Source organism: Gekko japonicus, unplaced genomic scaffold, assembly GCF_001447785.1.
Source record: "Gekko japonicus isolate JY-2015 unplaced genomic scaffold, Gekko_japonicus_V1.1 scaffold1149, whole genome shotgun sequence".
Taxonomy (NCBI): Eukaryota; Metazoa; Chordata; class Lepidosauria; order Squamata; family Gekkonidae; genus Gekko; species Gekko japonicus.
Window position 1 is genome coordinate 424,524 of NW_015167084.1, and position 23,767 is coordinate 448,290.

The 23,767-nt window shown below is 43.3% G+C and overlaps 1 protein-coding gene across 2 annotated transcripts in view; it reads left to right on the plus strand.

Annotated features, from left to right (window-relative positions):
* The window catches only part of CPT1A (carnitine palmitoyltransferase 1A (liver)), a 90,768-nt gene that overhangs the window by 1,375 nt on the left and 65,626 nt on the right, over positions 1-23,767 (plus strand). For both annotated transcript variants that reach the window (XM_015412833.1, XM_015412834.1), the window contains exons 2-3: positions 17,656-17,809; positions 19,629-19,768. In XM_015412833.1, coding sequence (XP_015268319.1) covers positions 17,669-17,809; positions 19,629-19,768 — 281 coding nt within the window. In that variant the 5' untranslated portion in view covers positions 17,656-17,668. The remainder of the gene's footprint in view (positions 1-17,655; positions 17,810-19,628; positions 19,769-23,767) is intronic.

A 23,767-nucleotide genomic window follows, 5' to 3' on the forward strand; every position in this document is an offset into this window, starting at 1 on the left:
TTTTACCAAAGTTTATGAAAAATAATTTTTTTAAAAAGGGTTTTCTTTCCAACTTGTATCCTGAACCAGATGCCAGTTTTGAGTGGAACCTCTGGTCGTCCCCCCTCCCCCCCAATCTGATGTACCACAGACAGTGAAAGCAGGCAATGCTCAATTTGGATCAGTGTCTTTTAAAATCTCTGTCTTCGACCATACTGTTAGGATTTTCATTTTCTGAAACTGCTATTCAGGAATTGGTGTGATACTGCAATTGTGATTGTTTGCTATTTCAGATTCTCATGTTTGCTCAATAAAGATATTAGATGGCCTTCCTTGAACCCTGGGTGATTTAGTAAATAAAAGCTATCACTCATGTAAGAGAAATTTCTGCTCTCCCATATTAACAGAAAGCCAATGCAAATTTAAATGAGCTTAATTTTTTACAAAAAGAAGTGAGTACATAAGAACATAAGAGACGCCAATGTTGGATCAGGCCAAAGGCCCATCCAGTCCAACACTCTGTGTCACACAGTGGACAAAAATACCAGGTGCCATCAGGAGGTCCACCAGTGGGGCCAGGACATTAGAAGCCCTCCCACTGTTGACCCCCCCACCCAAGCACCAAGAAGACAGAGCATCACTTGCCCCAGAGTCCCTATCTATACCTTGTGGCTAATAGCCACTGATGGACCTCTGCTCCATATGCTTATCTAATTCCCTTTTGAATTAATAAACATTAATGGTTAAGAAAAGAAATTAGTCTTTTGGCTGATTAATAGGTCAGTGCCCAGAAAATACAGTACCATGTTTCCCTAGCAGAATTCCTCTCTGTTTAAAATGGAAGAACTTAATATTTCCATAGATTTGTTTTCCTTAGGAAGGGCAAACTTATATTCCATATATGTGGTGAAAGATGAACTGGTTGCATATTTTGTAGCTCTTGATCTGGTATCAGTTAAAAGCTGAAGGGGTGTGGGTGCGTGATGGGTTCAGGTAAATAATATGTAATCTCTGGTATTGTGTACCTGTAAACTTTAGAGCATCTTGGACTTGCAACTGTGCACATTGCCAAGAAGAGTTTCAGCCTTGTAGAACATGTAGATCGGTGGTGTCAAACATGCGGCCCGGGGGCTGGATCAGGCCCCCGGAGGGCTTCCATCAGCCCCACAGTGGAACTGGCCATCTCCTTCTTCCAGTTCTGCTGCTGCTGCTGCATCATAGCTTGCTTCGCTAGACTCTTAATCACTCAGCCATTTCATGTTTTAACCTGGGTCCTAGACTCAGAACTCTAAGCGTGAGATTTCTGTGGTGAATGTCAATAAATCAAAAGTAGGTTTGCAGCTTACAGAGCTAATGTTTTAAGCATGTTTTTATCTTAAGTTAAAAAAAATCTTTGCATTTGTGTCCTTTATAAAGTTTATATATCCACTACCTGGCATTACATTTTATGACACACATGGCCCGGCCCAACAAGGTCTCATTTATGTCAGATCTGGCCCTAAACAAATGAGTTTGACACCCCTGATGTAGATTAATGTTTTGATAACAAGGAAGCAGGTCACATTGTGTAATATTTGGGATTACTGAAGGTTTTGTTTAATATGCAAAATCATGAGTTTTCTATAGTGGAGTAGGACTTTGTGCCTGGTGAAGGGTATCAGCGCTTCATACTTAGCTGGTCCTTCCAAACACCATCTGAAGATCTTTTTTTTCCCTCTTGGAATTTTAAATTTCTATTGAGAAAATAAAAGAAAGAAAAAAACGGAAAAAACCCACACATAAAATAGAAGAAGGCTTCTGATTTTCTCTGCAACGAATATGTTTGATTACAAAGTCTTTCATTTATATATAGAATAAAGAACTCTCTTTCTTTGTATCTTAATATCTTAATAATTGAAACCACAAATCATACAATTATGATTATCTTTTTCCTGCATAAAGTCTATAAGGGGTTTCCAATCTGTAATAAATGAACTAATTGTGTTTTCCCTAACCAACTCAGTAAGTTTAGCCATTGCTGCAAGGTCCAACATCTTCTCCAACCATTCTTCTATTGTATGTATTGTCGGACACTTCCGTTTCTGTGTGTATAATACTCTTGTTGCCATAGTCATATATAAAGTTCCATGGCTTCTTTCCAACCAATCGTCCATTGGTCCTAACAAAAGGGACTCTGATTTCAATTGTCTATTAGTCTTTAAAATCTTTTATATTAATATTTGTGTCCAAATTTTTTGGCTTTCTTACAAGTCCATCATGTCCCTTCATGATGATTACATTTCCAACATGAACTAGAAGTTCCTTTGGACATTCCAGACCATCTCTCTGGCGACATACCAATGATACATCATGTTATAAAAGTTCTTCTTAAGACTAATGCTTAAAGTAAATTTCAAACCCTTAGTCCACATACGTTCCCATTGTTCAATATGTATGTCATGTCCAAAGTTTTTTGCCCTTTTTACCATGCATTCTTTAACTTGCTCCTCCCCAGTTTCAGATTTCAATAAGAGTTTAGACATTTTAACAATAACGTGTTCATCATTTGTACATAGTTCTATTTCAAATTCAGACTTTGATTGCTCAAAGTCATGGTACCTTTTATCAGCTTTGAACCTTTCCAGGATTTGTAAATATGTAAACCAGTGGCAAGTATCGCCTTCAATTATTAAGTCTTCTCTCAATTTTAATTTATATTCACCTTATTGCAGTTCTACCATCACAAGATCTTCATTTAGAACTTCGTTATCCCACCGTCCTCTTTTTGTGGCCCTACATGTCTGGTGTCAATTGCCATCAAAAGCTGGATGTAAAATATCCAGAATTGCCTGTTAAAACTTAAATGGAAAGCATCTTTAATGTTTGTCAGAATTCTTTACTAGAGATATACTATGTTACTTATGCAGTTAAGCAGTAGTGTCACAATAAACAAAATTATAGTAATCCAGTATGGTAAAACATAACCATACACACAGTGCACTAGAATGAACTGCAAACAAAAGCACTAACTTTTAGGCCGCGTTCAGACTGGCAGTTTGGCCCGGCAGGCAAACGCTTCAGGAGCGTTTCAGTAGCAGATTTCGGGTTCACACAGGCACATGTTTTAGGCGTCCCCCAGCCGTACTCAAGCCGTCTTGTGCAGCTTCCCTCCCGAGTTTAAAAGATATCATGTTAAAGTGGTAGCAAACCGTGACAGCGCGTTGATTCCGGTTCCCTGAGTGTGAACCCAAGTGCTGCTAAGGCAGAAACAACCCGCAGTCATTGATAATAGGCACTGGCTGTGTCTGCGTGCAGGCACCACTGGCGCCTGCACGATCCTGCCCTATTTGCCACTGCGCCCATGAGTATGGGCGCATGCAACCCAGCGCGGAAACATCCACTAACAGGCCACCAGGGCGGTCCAACAGTGCGAACGCTCCCTTGCGCTTCCTCCACAGTATCCTCCTGCTTCATTTGCTGCGGTGTGAAAGGGAATACCGCAACCAAGCTGTTCCAGGTCCATTCCGGGTTTTCTTTGCCACGACTCCCTAGCACTTCAAATTGCCAGTCTGAACTCGGCCTTAGTTTCTCTTATTTCACCTGTTACCGAGCTTCCAAGCCACATCCTCTCTTGCTTCATGTTCCCAATGCCATATGTTCCTTCTTCCTCTACAAGATGATACAGAGGAGCCGGTACTGACCCTACTCTTGAGGAGTCTTGGAGGATATATAAAATGGAATGATGTAGAGCACCAGATACGCTGGACCAGAGCCTAACAAAATCCGGCAACCAGGTTGCCAGGGCGTCTAGACATTTCATTGTGGCACCTATTATTTTTGTGGTAGCAGTAATTAGAAAATATGGTCATACATAGCCCTGAAAAGCGAAATATGAGTCTTTGACTCCTAAATTTTGAGGTTGGCTTCTAGAGCAAATCCTGCCAATCGAGCAGTTCGAAAGCAAGAAATTGCAAGTAGGTAAATAGGTACCACTTCGGTGGGAAGGTAACAGCGTTCCGTGCGCCTTGGTGTTTAGTCATGCTGGCCACGTGACCACGGAAACATCTTCGGACAGCGCTGGCTCTTCGGCTTTGAAACGGAGATGAGCACCGCAACCCTAGAGTCGGATTCGACTGGCTTTCGAGCAAGGGAACTTTTACCTTTACCTTTACTTCTAGAGCAAAAGAAAATTTGTCAGGGCATGTGCTGAACCATTTCAAACCATTTACGTTGGTGAATTCTTTGATATATCTAGATCTGTCCCATCATATTCTGTAAAACAGTCGCAAGTACCTTTTAGAAGTGGGTTGAAGGCCTATGCCACCATCACTGAGCTGATGTCACATCACTGGCCTCACACCACTTATCTGGTCAGAACCGCCCAGGACAGGTTTCCAGCAGTCCTGCTGCTGTCACTTAGATCATACAGATCTGACAGTTCCTCTAGGTATGTATATTAACAGTTCAACACATAATTGCAGCTAGCTCCTTGTATGTATGGTGTTAAAAGTAAGTGTTATGATTTCCAGGCACAGAGCTCTGGCACCCCTTATTTGAGAAATGAAGCAATGTTTTGGGGAAATATGTTTAAAAGAAATCTGATTTTATTTACATCCAGTTTTTCTCCCCAATGGGGACACAAAGCAGCATAAGACATCATGATTTATGTATTTATTTATTCATGTACTTAATTTAGACCCTGCCTTTCTCCTCACTGGGGACCCAGTGCAATTTACATTATTCTCCTCTTCTGTTTTATTCTCACAATAACCCGGGTGCCGCAAGACGGAGTGAGCTCCTGTCTCTAGTTCCAGCTCCTGCCAACCTAGCAGTTCGAAAACAAGAAATTGCAAGTAGATAAATAGGTACCCCATGGTGTTTAGTCATGCCGGCCACATGACCATGGAAACGTCTTCGGACAGCGCTGGCTCTTCGGCTTTGAAACGGAGATGAGCACCGCAACCCTAGAGTCGGATTCGACTGGCTTTTGAGCATGGGAACCTTTACCTTTAACCCTGTGGAATAGTTTAGGCCAAGTGTGTGTGAGTGGCCCAAGATCACCCAGTAAACCTCCACAGCAGAGCAAGGATCTGAACCTGTTTCTCCCAGATGGTAGTCTGACACTCCTACCCATTATGCCGTGCTAGCTCTAGTTACCTTCACAACAACCTTGCGAGGTAGGTGATGCTGAAAGCAAGTGACTACCCAAGGTAACCCAGCAGGTTTCCATAACAGAGTGGGAATTTGAACCTGGATCTCAGATCCAACATGAACCACTACAGTGAACAGCTGGATTCGAGTCCAGTAGCCCCTTACAGACCAACAAGATTTCCAGGGCATGAATATTTGAGAGTCCGAGCTCCCTTTGTCTGATTCTGTGGCGAAGTGCACTATAATCTGCTCTATTAGACATTGGAGTCAATGTTCATAGCTGTGGACAATTACTGTCTTGACTTGCGTGTCTGAAGACTGGGGGGGGGGAAGGTTGACGTATCTCTGCAATGTAAAGTAAGTTATTAAAATTCTTTAGGAGGCAACATAACATTAAAAAATCCCTCTGGTTACTAAAGACAACAGTTCTCAAACTTCACTGTTCAAGTGAAAAATGATTTAAGTGTTCTCTCTGACATAACTTGTAAAACAGATGGTATCCAAGCAAGCACAGCGTTCACTCACCTGGATGCAAAGCATGGCTTAAGGTGGGTGGGCAACACACACAGTTTCCACACTGTTCTCTGAGTTGCGTAGAAAGAGATGGAGTTACTAGTCTAGCACTATGTGAGAGGGAAAAATTAGTGTAAAACAAACCCTTGCTGAGGGGGTGGTGTGGTTTCTCCTTACTCGATTTTGGAATGCTGAATGGTGTGAATCTAAAAGTTTGTAAAGAATTTACCAGTTGAGCTGTGTTGGGGGACGGAGGCAAAGGTGGTGTGATTATGTATTTTTTCTAGCAATATTGTAGCCAATTTTCTGTTCTCTCTTTTCTCTACACTGGTATTTTCTCTTTCAAATAGTAGAAGAAGAAGAAGAAGAAGAAGAAGAAGAAGAAGAAGAAGAAGAAGAAGAAGAAGAAGAAGAAGAAGAAGAAGAAGAAGAAGAAGAAGAAGAAGAAGAAGAAGAGGAGGAGGAGGAGGAGATACCCACCCTTCGAGGAGGAGGAGGAGGAGGAGGAGGAGGAGGAGGAGATTGGATTTATACTCCACCCTTCACTACCCAAAGGTGTCTCAGAGCGGCTTACAAACTCCTTTCCCTTCCCCTCCCCACAACAGACACAAAAAGGTGGCTTTGAGATGTTGTGGCACAGATTCTACAGTATCTAATAGTTGAGTTTGTGATTGGCTTTTGAGTGCAAACTGCAGAAGTTTACTGGAGGGGGTTGTTTAAACGAACTGTCGCTTGAGTGAGACGGATGCCTATCCATAGATGGACAGTTTGAGGGCATGAGAACTTAACTTCAAGTTTTGAGGTTTAACTTCAGAGTCTAATAACAGCAGGTTGCATGTTTTTAGGATAGGTCATTGGCAAATTTCTCAGTGATTTATTCCCCCCATGATTCCTTGTGGAGTTCCCGTCACTTGCTCCAAGCAACTCTGAGGTCTTAGAGGCTCAAAGCTGGCCTTTGTTTTCCATTTCACCCCATTTTGACACCCCACTGCCCTTGGCATTGTGTGCTGCCTACACTATTGGTTAAATTTACAAAGCAACTGTTTTCCTGCATTCTTAGGGGTTTCTCCATCCTCGGATTCCCCACCCTGTTTCACTGTCCTGAATATAGGTGTTTGATCATGACATTTGCTATTTAGAAGGGATGGTTGTCTCTATATAATCTTAAACCGCTCCTGGGATGACAGGGTGTCTTTATCTTTCCACCCTAAAAAGTACATATTCTTCCTGACTTGGTTGACAGTTTAATACATTATTTAACCTTTTGGAAGTTGTATGGATTATTAGATTGCAGGAAGTAATTATTACTAACAGCGTCTTAATAACTGGATCCCTATGTGGGATATTTCAAACATATCTGTTGCTTTCTCCGTTTTAGGTATTACAATGTGACAAAGCTTCTACTGTATTAATTAAAATGTAGTCTCCTGTGATGGAGTATTGCTGTGTATTCTTATTTAAATTAATGGCAGTCCCTGTCACTTCCAGTGCTGTTTGGGCAAGAACATGCTGCAGTTGTATGTTTAATTTTATCCTGTGTTAAGACTGAGAAGCTCAATTTATCTGCTAGATTGGCTTGGGTTGAATGTGTTTGGAATGTCCTTTTCATTCAGAGTTGTTCATAGTTTTCATGGGAAGTCAGTGGTGCTTCCTGTTTCAGTAAGATGTGCGACACTGAAATGGAATCTTTAGTCCAGAGAGTGAAAGACAAATTGAGCTTTTGTAGTCTGGTGGTGTGTTGTGAATCAGCACAACCTTTTACCCACTTTTCTCAGTCTGTCATGTGATCTTTCTCTGCAAGTGGAGGAAGGGCGGGGTTTCAAATACACTGCCTTGCAGAAGTGCCTTTGAGATGACGTTGTGCATGGCTCCCTAAAACCGCAGCTCCTAACCTGATTTTAGTAGTATAGGTGGATGGGAGTAATTGAGGAACTGAAAAAGACACAACAAGCAACTATTTCTGGAACTCACTGGACATGCACGTATTTCTTCCTTGCTTCAAACAGAAATAATAGGGTCTGTCGTATTCTTTGAAGTTCCACTGCTGGAAAACATTTGGTGTATAAAGGGAAAAGTGGCAGTTTATGCTGTAGCTGTCTGCATCTTTTCTAGTTCCAAAATCTCTCCTAAAAGTTAATTATCTTCCTGATCCATGACAATCACTTTTTTAGTATTCAGCCATTTGTCAGTAAAGTTTAGTTCTAGACATCTTCCATTGCCGTCTTTAAAAGGAAACCAGTATGCTGGTACACTTTTTATCCTTAACTATACTATAAAATACAATACCATGGGCTTTGGCCCCTTGGTGTGGTCTAGTAATACTACTGAAAGAGGCACTGAATTACATTCTCTCCCTGTACTCATTTAATGATAATTTTTTTTAGTACCGGAAGTATATGAACTCACCAAGGATAATGATCACGTAATCAGTTGTTTTCTACGTATTGCCTCAAATGCCTCTTTTCTTTTGCTATCTTGTTTCCATACAGCCATGATAAACATGCACAATAGCCTCCAAAGAACTATGTGCAGGCAGTGTAATTACATGAGTCCAAAGTTTTCTCTTTGCCTTCTCAAGTGGTGTATAATTAGTGGAGTATTATTTACTGAGGACTTAGAGCCAGAGGAGAAATTGCATAAAATCTCTTTTATGAGAGGTAAGGGGCTGGGTGTTACTCCCTCGTTTGTGAAAAATTAACTATTTGTATAAGTAATCCAAACCAATGGGACTTTTTTTATATGAGAGAACCAAGTTTTGAGTCCAGTGGCACCTTTAAGATCAACAATGTTTACTTCTGGGTATAAACTTCCATGTGCATGCACACTTCTCAGATTCCAATATCTGAAGAAGGGTGCATGCACACAAAAGCTTATACCCAGAATTAAGCTTGCTGGACTTAAAAGTGCCACTGGACTTAACTGTTGCTTCAGACGAGCATGGCCACCCACCAGAATTTATATTAGAGACTTTGTGTTTGTGTCTTAACATGCTTCCCTTGGTTGCTCTGTGAATGTATGCATTGGTGAGACCACATGACCCATGATTTACACCTCTTCTGCACCAGCATCATTATAAACATTGTCTGTGTGCTGTGGGAAGCAGCCATACAGAAGTGATGACCTGTTAATCAGTGGGTAGGATGCATGCTACTTGTGAACGCTCTAAAATGCTCAGAAATGAATAGCACCTTAATCATTATGCAGTAACACTCTAGTTCCAGCTCCTGCCAACCTAGCAGTTCGAAAGCAAGACATTGCAAGTAGATAAATAGGTACCACTTTGGTGGGAAGGTAACAGCGTTCCGTGCGCCTTGGTATTTAGTCATGCCGGCCACATGACCACGGAAACGTCTTCAGACAGCGCTGGCTCTTTGGCTTTGAAACGGAGATGAGCACCGCAACCCTAGAGTCGGACTCGACTGGCTTTCAGGCAAGGGAACCTTTACCTTTACTTTTTAACACTCTGTTTTACTGGGATACACTTGCTGCCTAGATTAGAACTAACTGCCTAGATTAGAATTTTCCCAGTCATATCAATTATAGTCAGGACAAGAGATGCCCAGGCTGTAAATGTGTAGAGTAGCCTTGTATTTAGAGATGTGATAGGGAGAAACTAGTTCATTGAGATGGGAAGCCTCTCTTTTAGTAGTGGTCTGAAGTTAAACCTCTGCTTCCATCTCTGGGTCAGTAAGGTGCACATAGCCAGTATGTAGTTTAAAAGTTGTAAAATAGTAATTCTCACCAGTTTTGATGCATAGGAACTTGGGATATTCCTGTTGAATCTAAATGCTGCATAAATGTTTGTTGGTGGTATCATTGTCGATGTTAATGTGGGAGTCGTGTCCATACATTAATAACTAATGAAATTATGCATTAAAAAGGACATGCTTGTGGACCCGTTAATATAACAGGCTTAGCTTTGAGCGAGGCATTGATGTTTTCATTCTTAGCATATTATGGATAGTGATGGCCATGCAGCAACTTCTGTGGCTGGCTAGGAACTGGTTTACCTTTAGACTGTTGATGAAAAAGACTGCATTGGTGTCCTTGATTGACTTGCTATGTTGTAGTTGGGTGTTTTTCTTGTTATCTAGAGTGTCTGTTTGTCCATTGCGTAATGGTATCGTTTTCTGTTGTTGTACTGAGATGTTTGGCATAGGTCTGTAGCATTGCTACCCTAACTCTAAATGTTTTTTAAAGATCTTGTTGGTAATTACAGGACAGTATTTCAGGATCTCTAGGTTTATCTAGTGCATAGATTAGCCTCTAGGAATTCTCCACTCTATCTTCTCTGGCTTGTGCAAGCCTTTCAAGTTGGCATACATCTCCATTTTCTCTCTCTCTCTCTCTCTCTCTTTATATAGCTGTAGGCTATCTTGCAAGAAACTGTATTAATGTGAATAGGTAAAGAGGATGAGGTTAATGTCTTTCCCCCTGGAATTTCTCTTCATTGGGACTATTATACAATGCCTCATAGACAAACTGTTTTCTCAGAAATGTCTTAAGGTCCATGGTGTTCAGTGCAGCTTACTTCTAGTTAAGGGTGCAATGAGTTCCAGCTGAGGAAAACTGCAATAGAACATAACTTTGGGAACCATAAAGAAGTTAATCAGGGGTCATTTCCTAGAAAAAGAGGTGCAGGAGCTCATTAGCATAACTCATTAGCATAACTCATTTGCATATGCCACACCCCCTGACATCACCGGAAGTGTGTCAGAAGGCAACACCCACCACTCAGGCGCCACTGGACTGTTTTGGATTGCTAGCTATTGGGGGGGGGGGAACGTGCAGATCTGTCCTCGCAGAGGAGGGAGAGCTTGTACCTGAATAAAACTTGGTCTTAAAGGTGCCACTGGACTGTTTTGGGGAGGGGGTCTCTGCAACTTACCTGGCTGCTTCTTGCTCTGACTGAGGGCTGCTGGGAGCAGGGGGTGGGGCTTGTTGCATGTGCCCACCCCCTGGGCTCTTTACTGCCAGAGCTCCGCTCCTGTGCGCTCCTGCAAGAAATGACCCCTGAAGTTAATTGTCAAATGAAATCTATGGGGTGAGTAGCCATGTCAGTCCAATGTAGCCAAAATAAAAAAGACTTGTAGCACATTACAAGTTAACTAATATATTGTGGCATTAGCTTTTGTCAGACAGAGCCCACTTATATCATATATCTGATAAGTCTCTTTTTTGTTGAGAGGTTTTGCATCATCGCCTCTGTATATTCCTTACAGTTCGCTTACAATTTGAACACCTTGTTGCTGTTTTCTGGGCATTTTACGCCCTTTAGGTCCCAAATAAATTTGGCAAACGTTGTGCAAAGAACCCTGAAACTGACAGGATGCAAAAAATGCTGTATAGATGAGTCCTAATAAAAAACTGTAGAAAATCTTTGTGATTATTCCTAGCCTAGGTTCAATGTGGCTGTTGTCTACCTAAATCAGTAGAAAGTAATTCCCAGACAGTTGAATGAAATCACATGATGCTTACACAACACTGTGGACTAGTAGGTTTGTTTCAGATTTTCTTTGAAGCTTTGGCTCACTACATACCATTTTATTGCTCCCATCGTAAAGGTGAAAAGTTGATTTCAGAAGGATAAGCTATTCTTCATAAGGTTTATTGGTCAGGGGCAAGCTGGGTTAAAGGATAACCTTTGTTCTTGGTAACAGAATGACAAGCATATTTACATGCATTGGTAGAGGTCAGGTAAGGAGATATTCTATTTCTTTCATACTTCAGCCTATACTGTTTTGTATTGCTAGGAGTTGTAGCATCTTTTTTTAAAAAAAATATTACATTGCAAAAGAATAATGGACTAAGACTGCTGTTAAATCCAAATTGGGTGTCTTTCCTTTTTAAAGGTACTTTGTGTACCTGCAAAAACGACACCCCACTCCTGTTCAGTTAAACAGTTAAAATACTTCCCATAAGGAATGAGACGGAAGTTGGTTCTTTGTTTCTTTGACTGATTCACAATACCATGTGTTGGATCTAGGAGTGTGTATTCGGCATAAACCGAGATGAAAAAATACCCAAAAAATACCTTATTGGTATCTTTTGGGTATTTTTTCAGCCAGTTAGCCAGTGAGCTACTTATCCAGCTATCCAAAAATGGCCAACTTGAAAGGTCCAGAAAATATTCAGATTTTTCAGGACTCCAGATAGCCACAGTTAAAGGACATTTAAAGGGCTCTCAGTTCAGAGTGAACTCTCAGCTTGGAGAAGGCATTTAAAGGGACTGCAAGCCCTTAAAATGCCTTCGGAGTTCATGTGCCTTGAAGGCATTTAAAGGGATCACAATCCCTTTAAATGTACTTTTCTCCCTCCATTGGAAACGATTTAATTAATTAGGTTTTTAGGCCATCCTTCCTTGCAAGCAAGGCTCAGGGCAGCTCACAACAGGAGAGAACATAAATCAATAATTAAAAATTTAAACCAGAATAAACATATAAAACATACAGCTCCAATAAAACATCAGCATAATTTGATCCAAGATGGTGGACAAATTCCAAATTTCACAGGCCTCCCAGAGAGGGGCTGCAGAGAATGGAGGGTATGAGAGTGCCAAACTACATGCTGTACCATCGCTGTCCTCAACCAAATGGTGGATGGGGGCACCTTCTTCCGGGGCCTGTAGAATTAGACACCCTGGTCCAATCTTTTTGAAACGTGGGTGTTTTTTTTAGGAGAGGCACCAGCAGCTATGCTGCGAACTTGGAGCCTCTACCTCAAAAAACAGCCCCCCAGAGCCCCAGATACCCCGAGATCGATTCTCCATTATAGCCTATGGGGACCGTTGACTATAATGGTCCCCATCTCTCCTTATATATAATTGAATAGTGGGTGCCAAAGTTCTAATTCTAAAATGCACTCCCTTAGTGTATGGCCACATTGCATGAGCAGACAGGTGACTCTGCTGATCCAAAGGAGTAAGTGCTTGGGGGAGGGGGGGAATTCCCACAGTTTCCTCCTGTCTCTACAGCATCTTGTGCTGTTTTGTATGCTATTCTTGAGGGTTGTCTTCAACTTTTCAGGGAGATGCAGGGCAGTACAGTATGAAAGGACATTCAACAAAGAGAGATTCCTCCATCCTTCTAACATTTCTTTGGATCAAATCCATTACCCCCCCCTTTTTTTTTACAATACATTAGAATGAGAGCAGAGGAAATTATTAAGAATGCAGGTTTGCAGATGAAGAGACTGTGTCAAACCCTGCTTTTATAGCTCACACCTTATATTTTCCTTAGCAAGAATAGTACTCAAGTGTTAAAATGATACTACTATAGCCCAAATAAACATGTTTCCTCTTCTTTCCATTTGAGTAATTTCCTGTAGCTTCTGGTTCCTGGCAGCAAAGAGAACTACATTTCTAAACCAAGACGCATGCTCTGTAACACTGTGCCCTTTTACCTACTTTTCTGGATGAACACGTGACTGTTTCAGAAATGTGGAGGCAGGGAAAATGCTCTGCAGCAGACTATTAAAAGCTTGTTACGGAGCAACTGAATGATCTCAAAAGAGATATGAATAGCCCAATCCTATGAACATTTTCTCAGAAGTAATTCCCTCTGAATATAAGGGTGCTCAGTTATTCTCAACTCTGACTCTCAGGTACATATGCATAGGACTGCAGCATAAGGATATTTGGATTAGTCTCTCCCCCCCCCATGTGTTCATTTTAAGAACAGCCCAGATGGATCAGATCAAAAGACCATCTTTTTGAGTCCTTTCTTCCACCTTTTGCTTTTCTGAGAGGCTGGGACTTTTTGTATCATCGTGCATTATTCATCACGTTGCCCTGTTTTGAAAGCATATGCCTATCAATTTATATCATAATTTCATTTTACAACTTTTGAATTTGTCTCTGTATGCACCACGGGGTCTAACAAAATACTCTTTTTTTGAATTTTAGTAAGGGTGAGGTATTCAGTTTTTAATGCCAGGAAGAAGCGGCATTTTCCATATCAGTGTCTTGTTGTTTATCACATATATAACTTTTAATCTAGTTTTATTGCAAACTTGAGCATACTTCTCTGGAATTTACTGCTAAAAATGTTTGATTTCCCATTTCTGACCACCATCCCCCCAAAATCCCACCAATTATGTGTGTTTTTAGAACATGAAGCTTGCTTGAATTGGAGTAAAGTCTCTGATGTCATTAAAAATAATGAAGAAACAGGAGTTTTTGTTTACAGAAGTATAATATACAAAACATTTTAAAACAGAAGTTGTTGTTCTAAAATATTCAATGGCATTAAACATGGTTATCCACAATTGACACCGATTTCAACAAATATGACAAATTTGTTCTCCCAGTGTAAGAATACTTGCATGCAGGGGTCATTTCGTAGAAAAAGAGCTAGGGGGACTCATTAGCATAACTCATTAGCATATGCCACACCCCCTGACATCACCGGAAGTGTGTCCTCCCCACAGCCGGCGGCGACCTCCAGCGGGCACCAGCAGGGAGCTCCAGGCCCCGCCCTCCCGCACCTCACCCGGGGGATGGCGTCCCCCCGTGTCCCCCCCAAATGACCCCTGCTTGCATGCTCCTTCTTGCATTTTCTTGCTTTGTTTCCTCAATGTCCTCCTGCACTTTTTCTTTTCCTACCTTATGAAGTATGTTTATAATTTTGACTATTGCTGCTTAACCTAAAATGTACACATTTATTTTGAATGCAGCTGCTAAAGATCTAAACTATAATGTAGTAGTGAAGGGAATGAGCTGTGCGTTAGGAAGTCCTTTTGTCAAATCTCACCTTGGCCCTGAAATCAGTAGGTGGCCTTATGCAAAATACTACTGGGTGCCTTTTAAAAGTTTTAAAATACTACATGTACAGTTAAATGTTAATTTTCAGTTAAGTATTGTGTTTCAAAAATGCTTTTAGAAATGGAAGCACTGGTGTAGAAGGTGGAATGGAAGGTCGTTTTATGATATCCTAGAGGCCAGCTGGTTTGTGCTGTGTGAATTTACAGCAGAGAATGGCTATACAGAACTACCCTGTTTCCACGAAAATAAGACAGTGTCTTATATTAATTTTTGCTCCCAAAGATGCGCTAGGTCTTATTTTCAGGGGATATCTTATTTTTCCATGAAGAAGAATACGGTACACTCCGTCAGGGCAGAGCGAGCAACAGGCGGCAGCTTGTCCTGGCGGCGGCGCGGGCTCTCTGATTAAAAGAGACCTCGCACTTCCTGTCTGCTCCGGCTGCGCGGCGGCCAACAGTGAGCTGCGAGGTGGCGGCGGCTGCTACGGCCCAGAGTCCAGAGTTACGGTAGCTTCGGGGAGCCTTATTACTGGGCAGGCCTTATGTTCGGGTGAGGCCTTATTATCGGGGAGGTCTTATTTTCGGGGGGACGCCTTATATTTCAGCAAGAGGCAAGACTGTAAGTAGGTCTTATTTTCGGGGGATGTCTTACTTTCGGGGAAACACGGTAGGTGTTTTTTCCCCCCTGAGCTTCATAATGGAAAAGAAAATGTTCATCTGATCAGAACAAAGTGAGTGAATTTCAGAAGTGGCTCCACTACACAGATAATGGGGTTGTTGTGCATTTTATGGTGATGTTAGAAACTGTTTTGGGCAGTCTTTCAAAGTCCATATGAGGTATGATTTATGACGCATCATAGCTGAAAGATTATGAGCAATTAGGAAAAAAGAGCTGTATGCATTGTCTGCCAGTATAAAAATTGTGTACTGTTATCCGTGATATTGGCTTTTGAGGTTTCAAATGTGACAGTCATATTGGGAGTTACTGTTGTACAGTATTCCTCCTCTTAGTTCAGTTGCGTGGTTTAGTTGTTAATGTTGGACTAGGAACTGGGAGATCCAGGTTCAAATTCCTTCTCTGTCATGGAAGTTTGCTGAGTGACTGTCACGGGCAGCAGCAAGGAGGGTTCACTAATGGCTGCCACCAGGGGTCGTTTCGTAGAAAAAGAGCTAGGGGAACTCATTAGCATAACTCATTAGCATATGCCACACCCCCTGACATCACCGGAAGTGTGTCATAAGGCCACCCCCCCAAAAAAAGGCAGGCAGGGGTGGGGAGATGCAGGGAGGAAGCAACTTACCCTCCCTCTTCTCTTGCCTCCTCCTGGCTGAATGAGGGCCAGAAGCGGGGCGTCTGGAAGCAGGGGGCGGGGCTTCGTCATGTGCCCCGCCCCAATACCTCACCTGGGGGGACTGCGATCCCCCGCGATCCCCCCCGAGATGACCTCTGGCTGCCACCACTCTGGTATGGGTCTCCTTGGGAGTGCCCAGAGCACCCACCCTACCCCCTTTTACAGTACTTTTACAACAGATTTTCCCTTGTACGTGACCAAATGAGGCGTGAGGACCCAGACAGAGTAACAAATAGTTTTATTAAGAGATTTAGCAACAACTTTAGATCTATAACAAGTAGGAAAAATGAGCAGAGTAAAGGCAGGTGAATCAGTAAAATACTAAATCCTAACGCGTCTGTCTACACAGTCCTAGCCTTCCCTAGGTACCTCTTTACCGTCTAACTCACCCCTTTTTGGATGAGGGATCCCTCTGTCTGCAGCAGTTCCCACCAGCCCTGAGAGAGAACCCCCTCCCTCTCTGGGTAAGGCCTTTTATCTCCTCTTCCCAGGCTCCACCCATTGTTCCCCCACTGGTGTAATTTTTCCCTCCAAAATCTTCTGTTACCCAATCACAGGGTCCAGAGGGAACCTGGGAAATGTAGGCCTTGATGACTACTCCCATGCAGGCCTCCCTGGAGCCACTAGGCCTCCCCAGAGACTGTAGGCTGCACCACGCTAGGCCCACGATCATGACAGTGACTTTTGGGCCAATCATCTATTTTTAGCCTCATTTGTCTCACTGGGTTGTTGCGAGGATAAAACAGAGGAGAGGAGAATGATGTAAGTCACTTTAGGTCCCCCACTGGTGAGAAAGGTAGTAAATCAAATAAATGTGGGGTGGGCTACTGCATTTCTTCTTCAGTTCTTCAGATGGTTAATCTTTGGACCTGTCTCTTCCATCAGTTGTGGCTGTATATTTGGACTATATTCAGTGTCTTCTTTCGAGTCTTTTTAATGGCTCTCTGACTTGCTCTGATAGCCAGTCAGTTCTCATGAGCAATGGCTGGGGTTGCCAGGTCCAGGTTAGAAAATACATGGGGACTTTGGGGGTGGATCCGGGAGAGGGCGGGGTTTGGGGAGGGGAGGGGCCTCAGCATGGCACAATGCCATGGAGTCCACCCTTCAAAGCAGCCACTTTCTCCAGGGGAGGTGATCTCTGTCAGCTGGAGGTCAGTTGTAAAAGCAGGAGATCCCCCAGGCCCCTCCTGGAGGCTGGCAACTCTATCAGTGGCTGACTTGAATGACTTGGGTTCTGTAATTCTGTATTTGCTCAGGTGTTTGCATGTGTGGAAAAGAAAATCTGATCTGGTTCTGCTTCTTAGTGAGGTAATGTGGTTGTAGGGTTGCCAAGTCTTACCTTTAGCTGGAGCGGGGGACTCCCGGCTGTTTCCCGGAGCACGTGCGCGCCGCAGCCACGTCACCCGGAAGTGACGTGATCACGCTGGGGGCGGGGCCATGACCATCCGAGGAAAAACCATAGAGTTTTCCCTCGGATGACCGTGGCCCTGCCCCCAGCGTGCCCGGCGTGATCGCGTCACTTCGGGTGGCGTGCACGTCACGTACTTTGGGGGTGGGGTTCCCCCCAGGGCCCAATCCGCCGCCGGCGGGGAACGGGCCTCTGGGGCGGGGGTTTCCCCGCCCCCCGGGGGGACTTGGCAAGCCTATGTGGTTGTATCACAGCATAGCTGTTTCGTTATCTATTACCTTAGGCCAAAAGTTTCCTTTTGTTATTATGGGCAAAGTTTTTACACTCCATGCTAGGAATGCCTGTGATAAAGTCTGAATCATAAGAACGGCACTTGGACAGTATCTTCCTTGAACATCTGTAAAAAGACAGTATGTACTTGGTCTGTACAACTTAGCAGTAGGACTTTTTAAAAGACATGAATTATCTCTCACAAAATAATTGGTTATTAATATTCATCCTTTTGCCCAACAGATAACGTCTCACAATGGCAGAAGCACATCAAGCGGTCGCTTTTCAGTTCACTGTAACTCCAGATGGGATTGATCTGCGCATGAGCCATGAAGCACTCAGGCAGATCTATCTGTCTGGGCTCTATTCCTGGAAGAAGAAGTACATCAGACTCAAGGTAATCAGTTCAGGATTGACTCTGCACCCAGGACAAACTGTAATCTGTGTGGGAAAACAAATGGTTCCTAAACCCATGCTTACTGGATAATGCTTTGGGGAGTGCCATGAGCATCTGCTGGGCATTTGGGGGCAGGATGTGAAACTTTGCACCAGTTCTTCCTTACAATCTGTTCATCTCGAATGCCCCCTAATGTTTCTCCCATTAGGATCTGAAATCATAAATATCTCCAGCTGTTGAGGGGAGGAGGCCTAGGGGAGACGTTTTGTGAGAGAAAATTTGTACGCAGGGGAAGGGTTAAGCATGCCTTTGCAAATGGGTTCTGCTTCTATGCATTACTGTCGCATGGCAATTATATGTTGGGAAAACATGGCTCATCCCCATAGTATGAACTCCTGCTTTTAAATATTTATAACCTTGAAAGACTGAAATGGTGTACAAAATTATTTCTGCCTACCCAATTCTGCTGCTTCTCACAGCCTATTAACTGTTCTGTCTGCCTGAAACTTTGCAGCATTTTCATCAGACCACAGCTATTCTTGATGTACTAGGGCTGCCAGGTCCCCCGAGGGGGCTTAAAAGGCCCCCGACCCACCGGCTCGGATTTGGCCGGTGGGGAGAACCCCGCCCCCAAAGTACCCAGATCGGGCCAACGTGCCTAGTGCGATGATATCACCTGGAGGTAACGTCATCACACTGGGCACGTCACGGGGGGGGGGGGGGACCCTCTAGCATTCTGCCTAAAAACTATATGGTACCATAGAGTTTTCAAGCCAAATGCTAGAGCGTCCATCAGTGACGTGCCTAGGTCAATGACATCACTTCCAGGTGACATCATCACGGTGCGCACAAAGTTCTTGGACCTGGAGCTTCTCTCCCCCCCCCACCACCGCAACAGGTAAGGGACCTGGCAACCCTATGATGGACTCTTGCCTGCATAGTCTAGCAACTGAATGTTTTCAAATTACTTTAATCGCTTGTAGACTTTTAGAAGCTTGTCTTTTACGTTATGTACACTCTCTGACAGTTAGCACTTAGGCAGTGGGGACAAGAGTGGCAAGACATCAGGGAATCCTCCTTTATCCTTCCTTCTGCTGAATTAAGTGTCCAGTGTCTCTTATTACCTCTGAGAGCCCTTTTGCTTTGCTAAAGCCTGCCTTTCTATGGCATGAGGCAATAAGGTGAGGAGGTATGGTGGTGTTGTTGTTTAGTCACACAGTCGAGTCCGACTCTTTGCGACCCCATGGACCAGCTCCCGCCAGGCCCTCCTGTCTTCCGCCATCCTCTGAAGTTGGCTCAATTTCATGTTTGTTGCATCTATGACACTGTCTGACCATCTCATCCTTTGCCGTCCCCGTCTTCTTTGACCTTCAATCTTTCCCAGCATCAGGGTCTTCTCCAGTGAGTGCTCCCTTCTCATGTGGTGGCCAAAGTATTTGAGCTTCAGTTTCATTATCTGGCCTTCCAGGGAACAGTCAGGGTTCATTTCTTTTAGGATGGACTGATTTGATCTTATTGTATTGAATTTATTTTGTGTGCAAATTCCTTTGTCTCCCCCCCCCTTTCCCTGTTCCTCTCTCTATGTATATATGCAAGCTGTCAACTTTTCTGCAAACTGTATTCATTTACCTCCCTGTGCTTAAGAGAATTTATTACTCTTTTGCCCAGTTTTTTCAGTCTGCTAATAGTTTATAATGTATGTGTTCACATGGTCATGTTTACCTGTACGCTGGGATTGTTTTAAACAAGATTTCCCTTGGAAATATGAAATGGATGCTTCAGAATACACAAAACAAGTAAATGTTTCTTTTCTTTCCAGAATGGTATAATCACAGGAGTCTATCCAGCCAGCCCATCCAGTTGGCTTATTGTAGTGGTGGGAGTTATGTCAACAATGTATGCCAAAATGGATCCTTCATTGGGCTTAATAGCAAAAATTAACAGGACTCTTGACACAACGTAAGTATAGCATGTCTTTTTCTGGTTGCATATCAAGCACTTAAACATTTTTTTTTGCAACAAATAGTATCACAAGAGTCCATGGTATGGATGTTTATGGACATGAAGTGGTATTGTTATTATGTACATGAAATGCCATTGGTTTGATAATTTTCCTGTTTCCAGAAAGTTGACAGTCTCTTACCACCCACCTCCAACTCTGAACCTCTTGGTTATTTGTACATGTTGCTTTCTACCATACTATTCATTTTAATAGTCCTCACATCATTTGGGTTTATCTGAGAGACCCAGGCTCAAATCCCCTCTCTACCATTGAAGTTTACTGGGTGATCTTGGGCCAGTCACAAACTCTCAACCTAATCTACCTCACTGGGTTGTGGTGATGAAGATAAAATGAAGGCAAGGACGACAATGTAATCCTCTTTGGGTCCCCATTGGGGAGAAACCTATACTATAAATGGTGGGGAGAAAGTTGTAGTATAAATGGTGTAATAAATTAATGATCATCCATCAGGTACTCATGTGGTGCTAATTCCCACTCCCTTCTCTGGGTGAAGTAAAATGGCTGACCTCAAGACTGCCTAGAGATGTGAAGGCCTGGGGGAAAAAACGGAAACATTCGGGTGGAAATGGTTTTTTCCTGTTTTTTTCCTGAAGCCTTTTTTGTTTTTTTCTGAAAAATTGGAAAAATTGAAGAAAGAAAAGAAAAGTGATTATGGAACATTTTATTTTAACATGATGAATGAAATATTTTAAGACAAGGTGTTCAAATATTTTCACAATCATTTCTAAAAAATATGTATGGTATCAGATTGATCTAATTTCTGTGCACTGAGGACAAGCAAGTCCTAGGTTACAAACTGAACTCTCCAATGCAAGAACAAGATGCATTTCTTCCTTTAGGAGTTGCTATTGTCACAAGAAAAGAAAAAGGTTTCAGTTTTGTTTTTGCATGTGGGTGAGTATTCTGATTGTAATAATTGTTTGGATACACTCAGAGGTCATTTAGGGGGGGGAATGCAGGGGAACGCAGTTCCCCCGGGTGAGGTGCAGGGGGCGGGTGGAGCTGCAAGGCCGGCACTGGCGGCCGGGACCGTTGGGGGCGGGGTGTGTGGCTTTATGACACATTTCTGGTGATGTCAGGAGGTGTGGCCTTATGACACACTTCCGGTGATGTCAGGGGGTGTGGCATATGCTAATGAGTTATGCTAATGAGTTCCCCTAGCTCTTTTTCTACGAAATGACCCCTGGATACACTATATTTTTAATATGCTAGTTGTGATAATTTCATGCCAAGTAAAAATGTCCACAGTCATATTTTATGTTCCTAAAGTAATAGATTGAGTTTCAATCTGGAAAAGAAAAAAGAAGTGCTAATGTAGCATTTTTTTCAATTTTTCCGAAAATTTCCGTTTCCCCCTGGGAAAAAAAGGGTTTTTTTCCGAGCTTCAAAATTTCCGGAAGTTTTACATTTCTAAGACTGCCTGTTTAACGGGCAGTCTTGTTGTTTAGTTTTTCACTTTGCATATCTTAAACATCATCATGTTACATGTTAATTTGCCCTTAAATCCCTGTCTATAAGTTTAGAACCTCATCTGGCATTCCACTGTATTTGAAAACGTGTGCCTGGCACACGAAAGCTCATACCTTGAATAGACCTTTGTTGATCTGAAAGGTGCCACTGGACACTAAATCTGTTCTGCTGCTTACTGGGCCGTTCTGACAGCAGCTGCTGCTGCCTGTAGTAAAGCACGGGTATTGGACACAAAAGCAGCATGTGTAGACTGAGAGTCTGTGCTGTGGAGTCCTACGGAACAGGAGTGGAACAGTGCAGCTGGTTGGTGTCTCTCAGGGCTCCAAGATTTCAAGATTCAGTCATTTCTCTGGTATGTTGTCGAACTTGTTCCCTTTGGAGTAGAAACATACCTGTTTGAAACGATACGGAAATGTGAAGCTGCCTTATTTTGAATCAGTGTCTTGGTCCGTCAGAGTCAGTGTTGTCTACTCAGACTGGCAGCAGCTCTCCAGGGTCTCATGCAGAGGTCTTTCACATCACCTACCTCCATATTTTTTAGCTGGAGATGCCTGGGGTTGAACCTGGAACCTTCTGAATGCGAAGCAAATGCTCTTTCACTAAGCCACAGCCCCTCCCCAAAATGATTCACATCAATGTTTTGTATTTGCACGGTAGGATGATCTTGTGGAAGGGATCTTACCAAATGGGTGTACTTCCACAAAGCCACATTACATGTTGAAAAAAGTCACTTCATGAGCAATTGTAGCTTCTCAAAAACGATTGGCTGCTAGTCACCATGCCAGGATGTATTTTCAGTAGACTTTCTGAGAGAAGTCAGCTCTGCAACAGTCTGATAGTTTAGAGGATGTATCAGTGTCAGGGCCCTTTTTGTAGAAGCCCAGCAGGGACTCATTAGCATAACAGGCCACACCCAACAGCAGAAACTCATTAGCATATTAGGCCACACCCCTGACAGCACAGCTCATTAGCCTATCAGGCCACCGCCCCAATTGTTTCCACCAACTCGTCTGTACGTGGCATGGGGTACACATCAGGTACAGTCACCTTGTTTAACCTCATGGGTTTGTCAGGCTTCGGTACCAGTACTAGAGGTGAGGCCCAAGGACTTACAGACAGTACAATAAGTCCCAAGTTTAACATTTCCTCGACCTCCCTCTGTACATATGTGGCATTCGGGCCGGTCACTCTATATGGTGGAAGTGCCACAGGCCTCGAATCCCCAGTATCAATCTTATGATATGCTAAGTTTATTTATTTTATTTTATTTAAGAATATAAGAACATAAGAGACGCCAATGTTGGATCAGGCCAAAGGCCCATCCAATCCAACACTCTGTCACACAGTGGCCAAAAATACCAGGTGCCATCAGGAGGTCCACCAGTGGGGCCAGGACATTAGAAGCCCTCCCACTGTTGACCCCCCCCCAAGCACCAAGATGACAGAGCATCACTTGCCCCAGAGCCCCTATCTATACCTTGTGGCTAATAGCCACTGATGGACCTCTGCTCCATATGCTTATCCAATTCCCTTTTGAAGCCGTCCATGCTTGTAGCCGCCACCATTTCCTGTGGCAGTGAATTCCATGTGTTAATCACTCTTTGGGTGAAGAAGTGCTTCCTTTTATCCGTTCTAACCCGAGCGCTCAGCAATTTCATTGAGTGCCCACGAGTTCTTGTATTGTGATTTATTTTATTTTATTTATTAGTATTTTTACCCCGCCCTCCCCGCAAGCGGGCTCAGTGCGGCTTACAAGAGGGCAACAATATAAAACAAGATCAAAACAGAATAAAATCATCGAATCACAAAAGTAAGGTGCTCAATAAGAACAAGATGGTTTTCCAACAGTAAATGCCGGATCTTTCATTGGAGGTAGATAGTGTCCTGTAGCTGGCCAGTCCAGTGGTACCCACCCCGCGCGGTATCATGGCAGATCTTCAACGGCCGTCCTCTTACCTAGTTGTTACCCACGCCGTGGATGGTGGTGGTAGTGGTATTGGTGGCTCCTACGTAAAAGCCTGGCGGAAGAGCTCCATCTTGCAGGCCCTGCAGAACTGTATGAGGTCCTGCAGGGCCCTGATCTCCTCCGGGAGCTCGTTCTGCCAGGTAGGAGCCGCCACTGAAAAGGATCTGGCCCTAGTTGCGGCAAGCCTTGCCTCCCGGGGGCCTGTGATCACCAGGTGATGTTGAGTCCCCGACCGAAGTGCTCTTGAGGGTACGTATGGGGAAAGGCGGTCCCTCAGGTATGTCGGACCCTGGCAAGTTGTTTTCCCCGGCAAGTTGGAGAAAATATTTTGGTACTTGGTCAGAAAGAATGGCTTGTATTTGCCCTCTTTGAAGGGGCAAACTGAACCTCATTAATGGTAATTTCTTGGGAGATTTCCCCCCACTCAGACAGTTCAGTTACCATACTCTCTTCCCGTTTTGCCATTAGTACCAAATTAACCTCTGTCATAGTAAGGTTT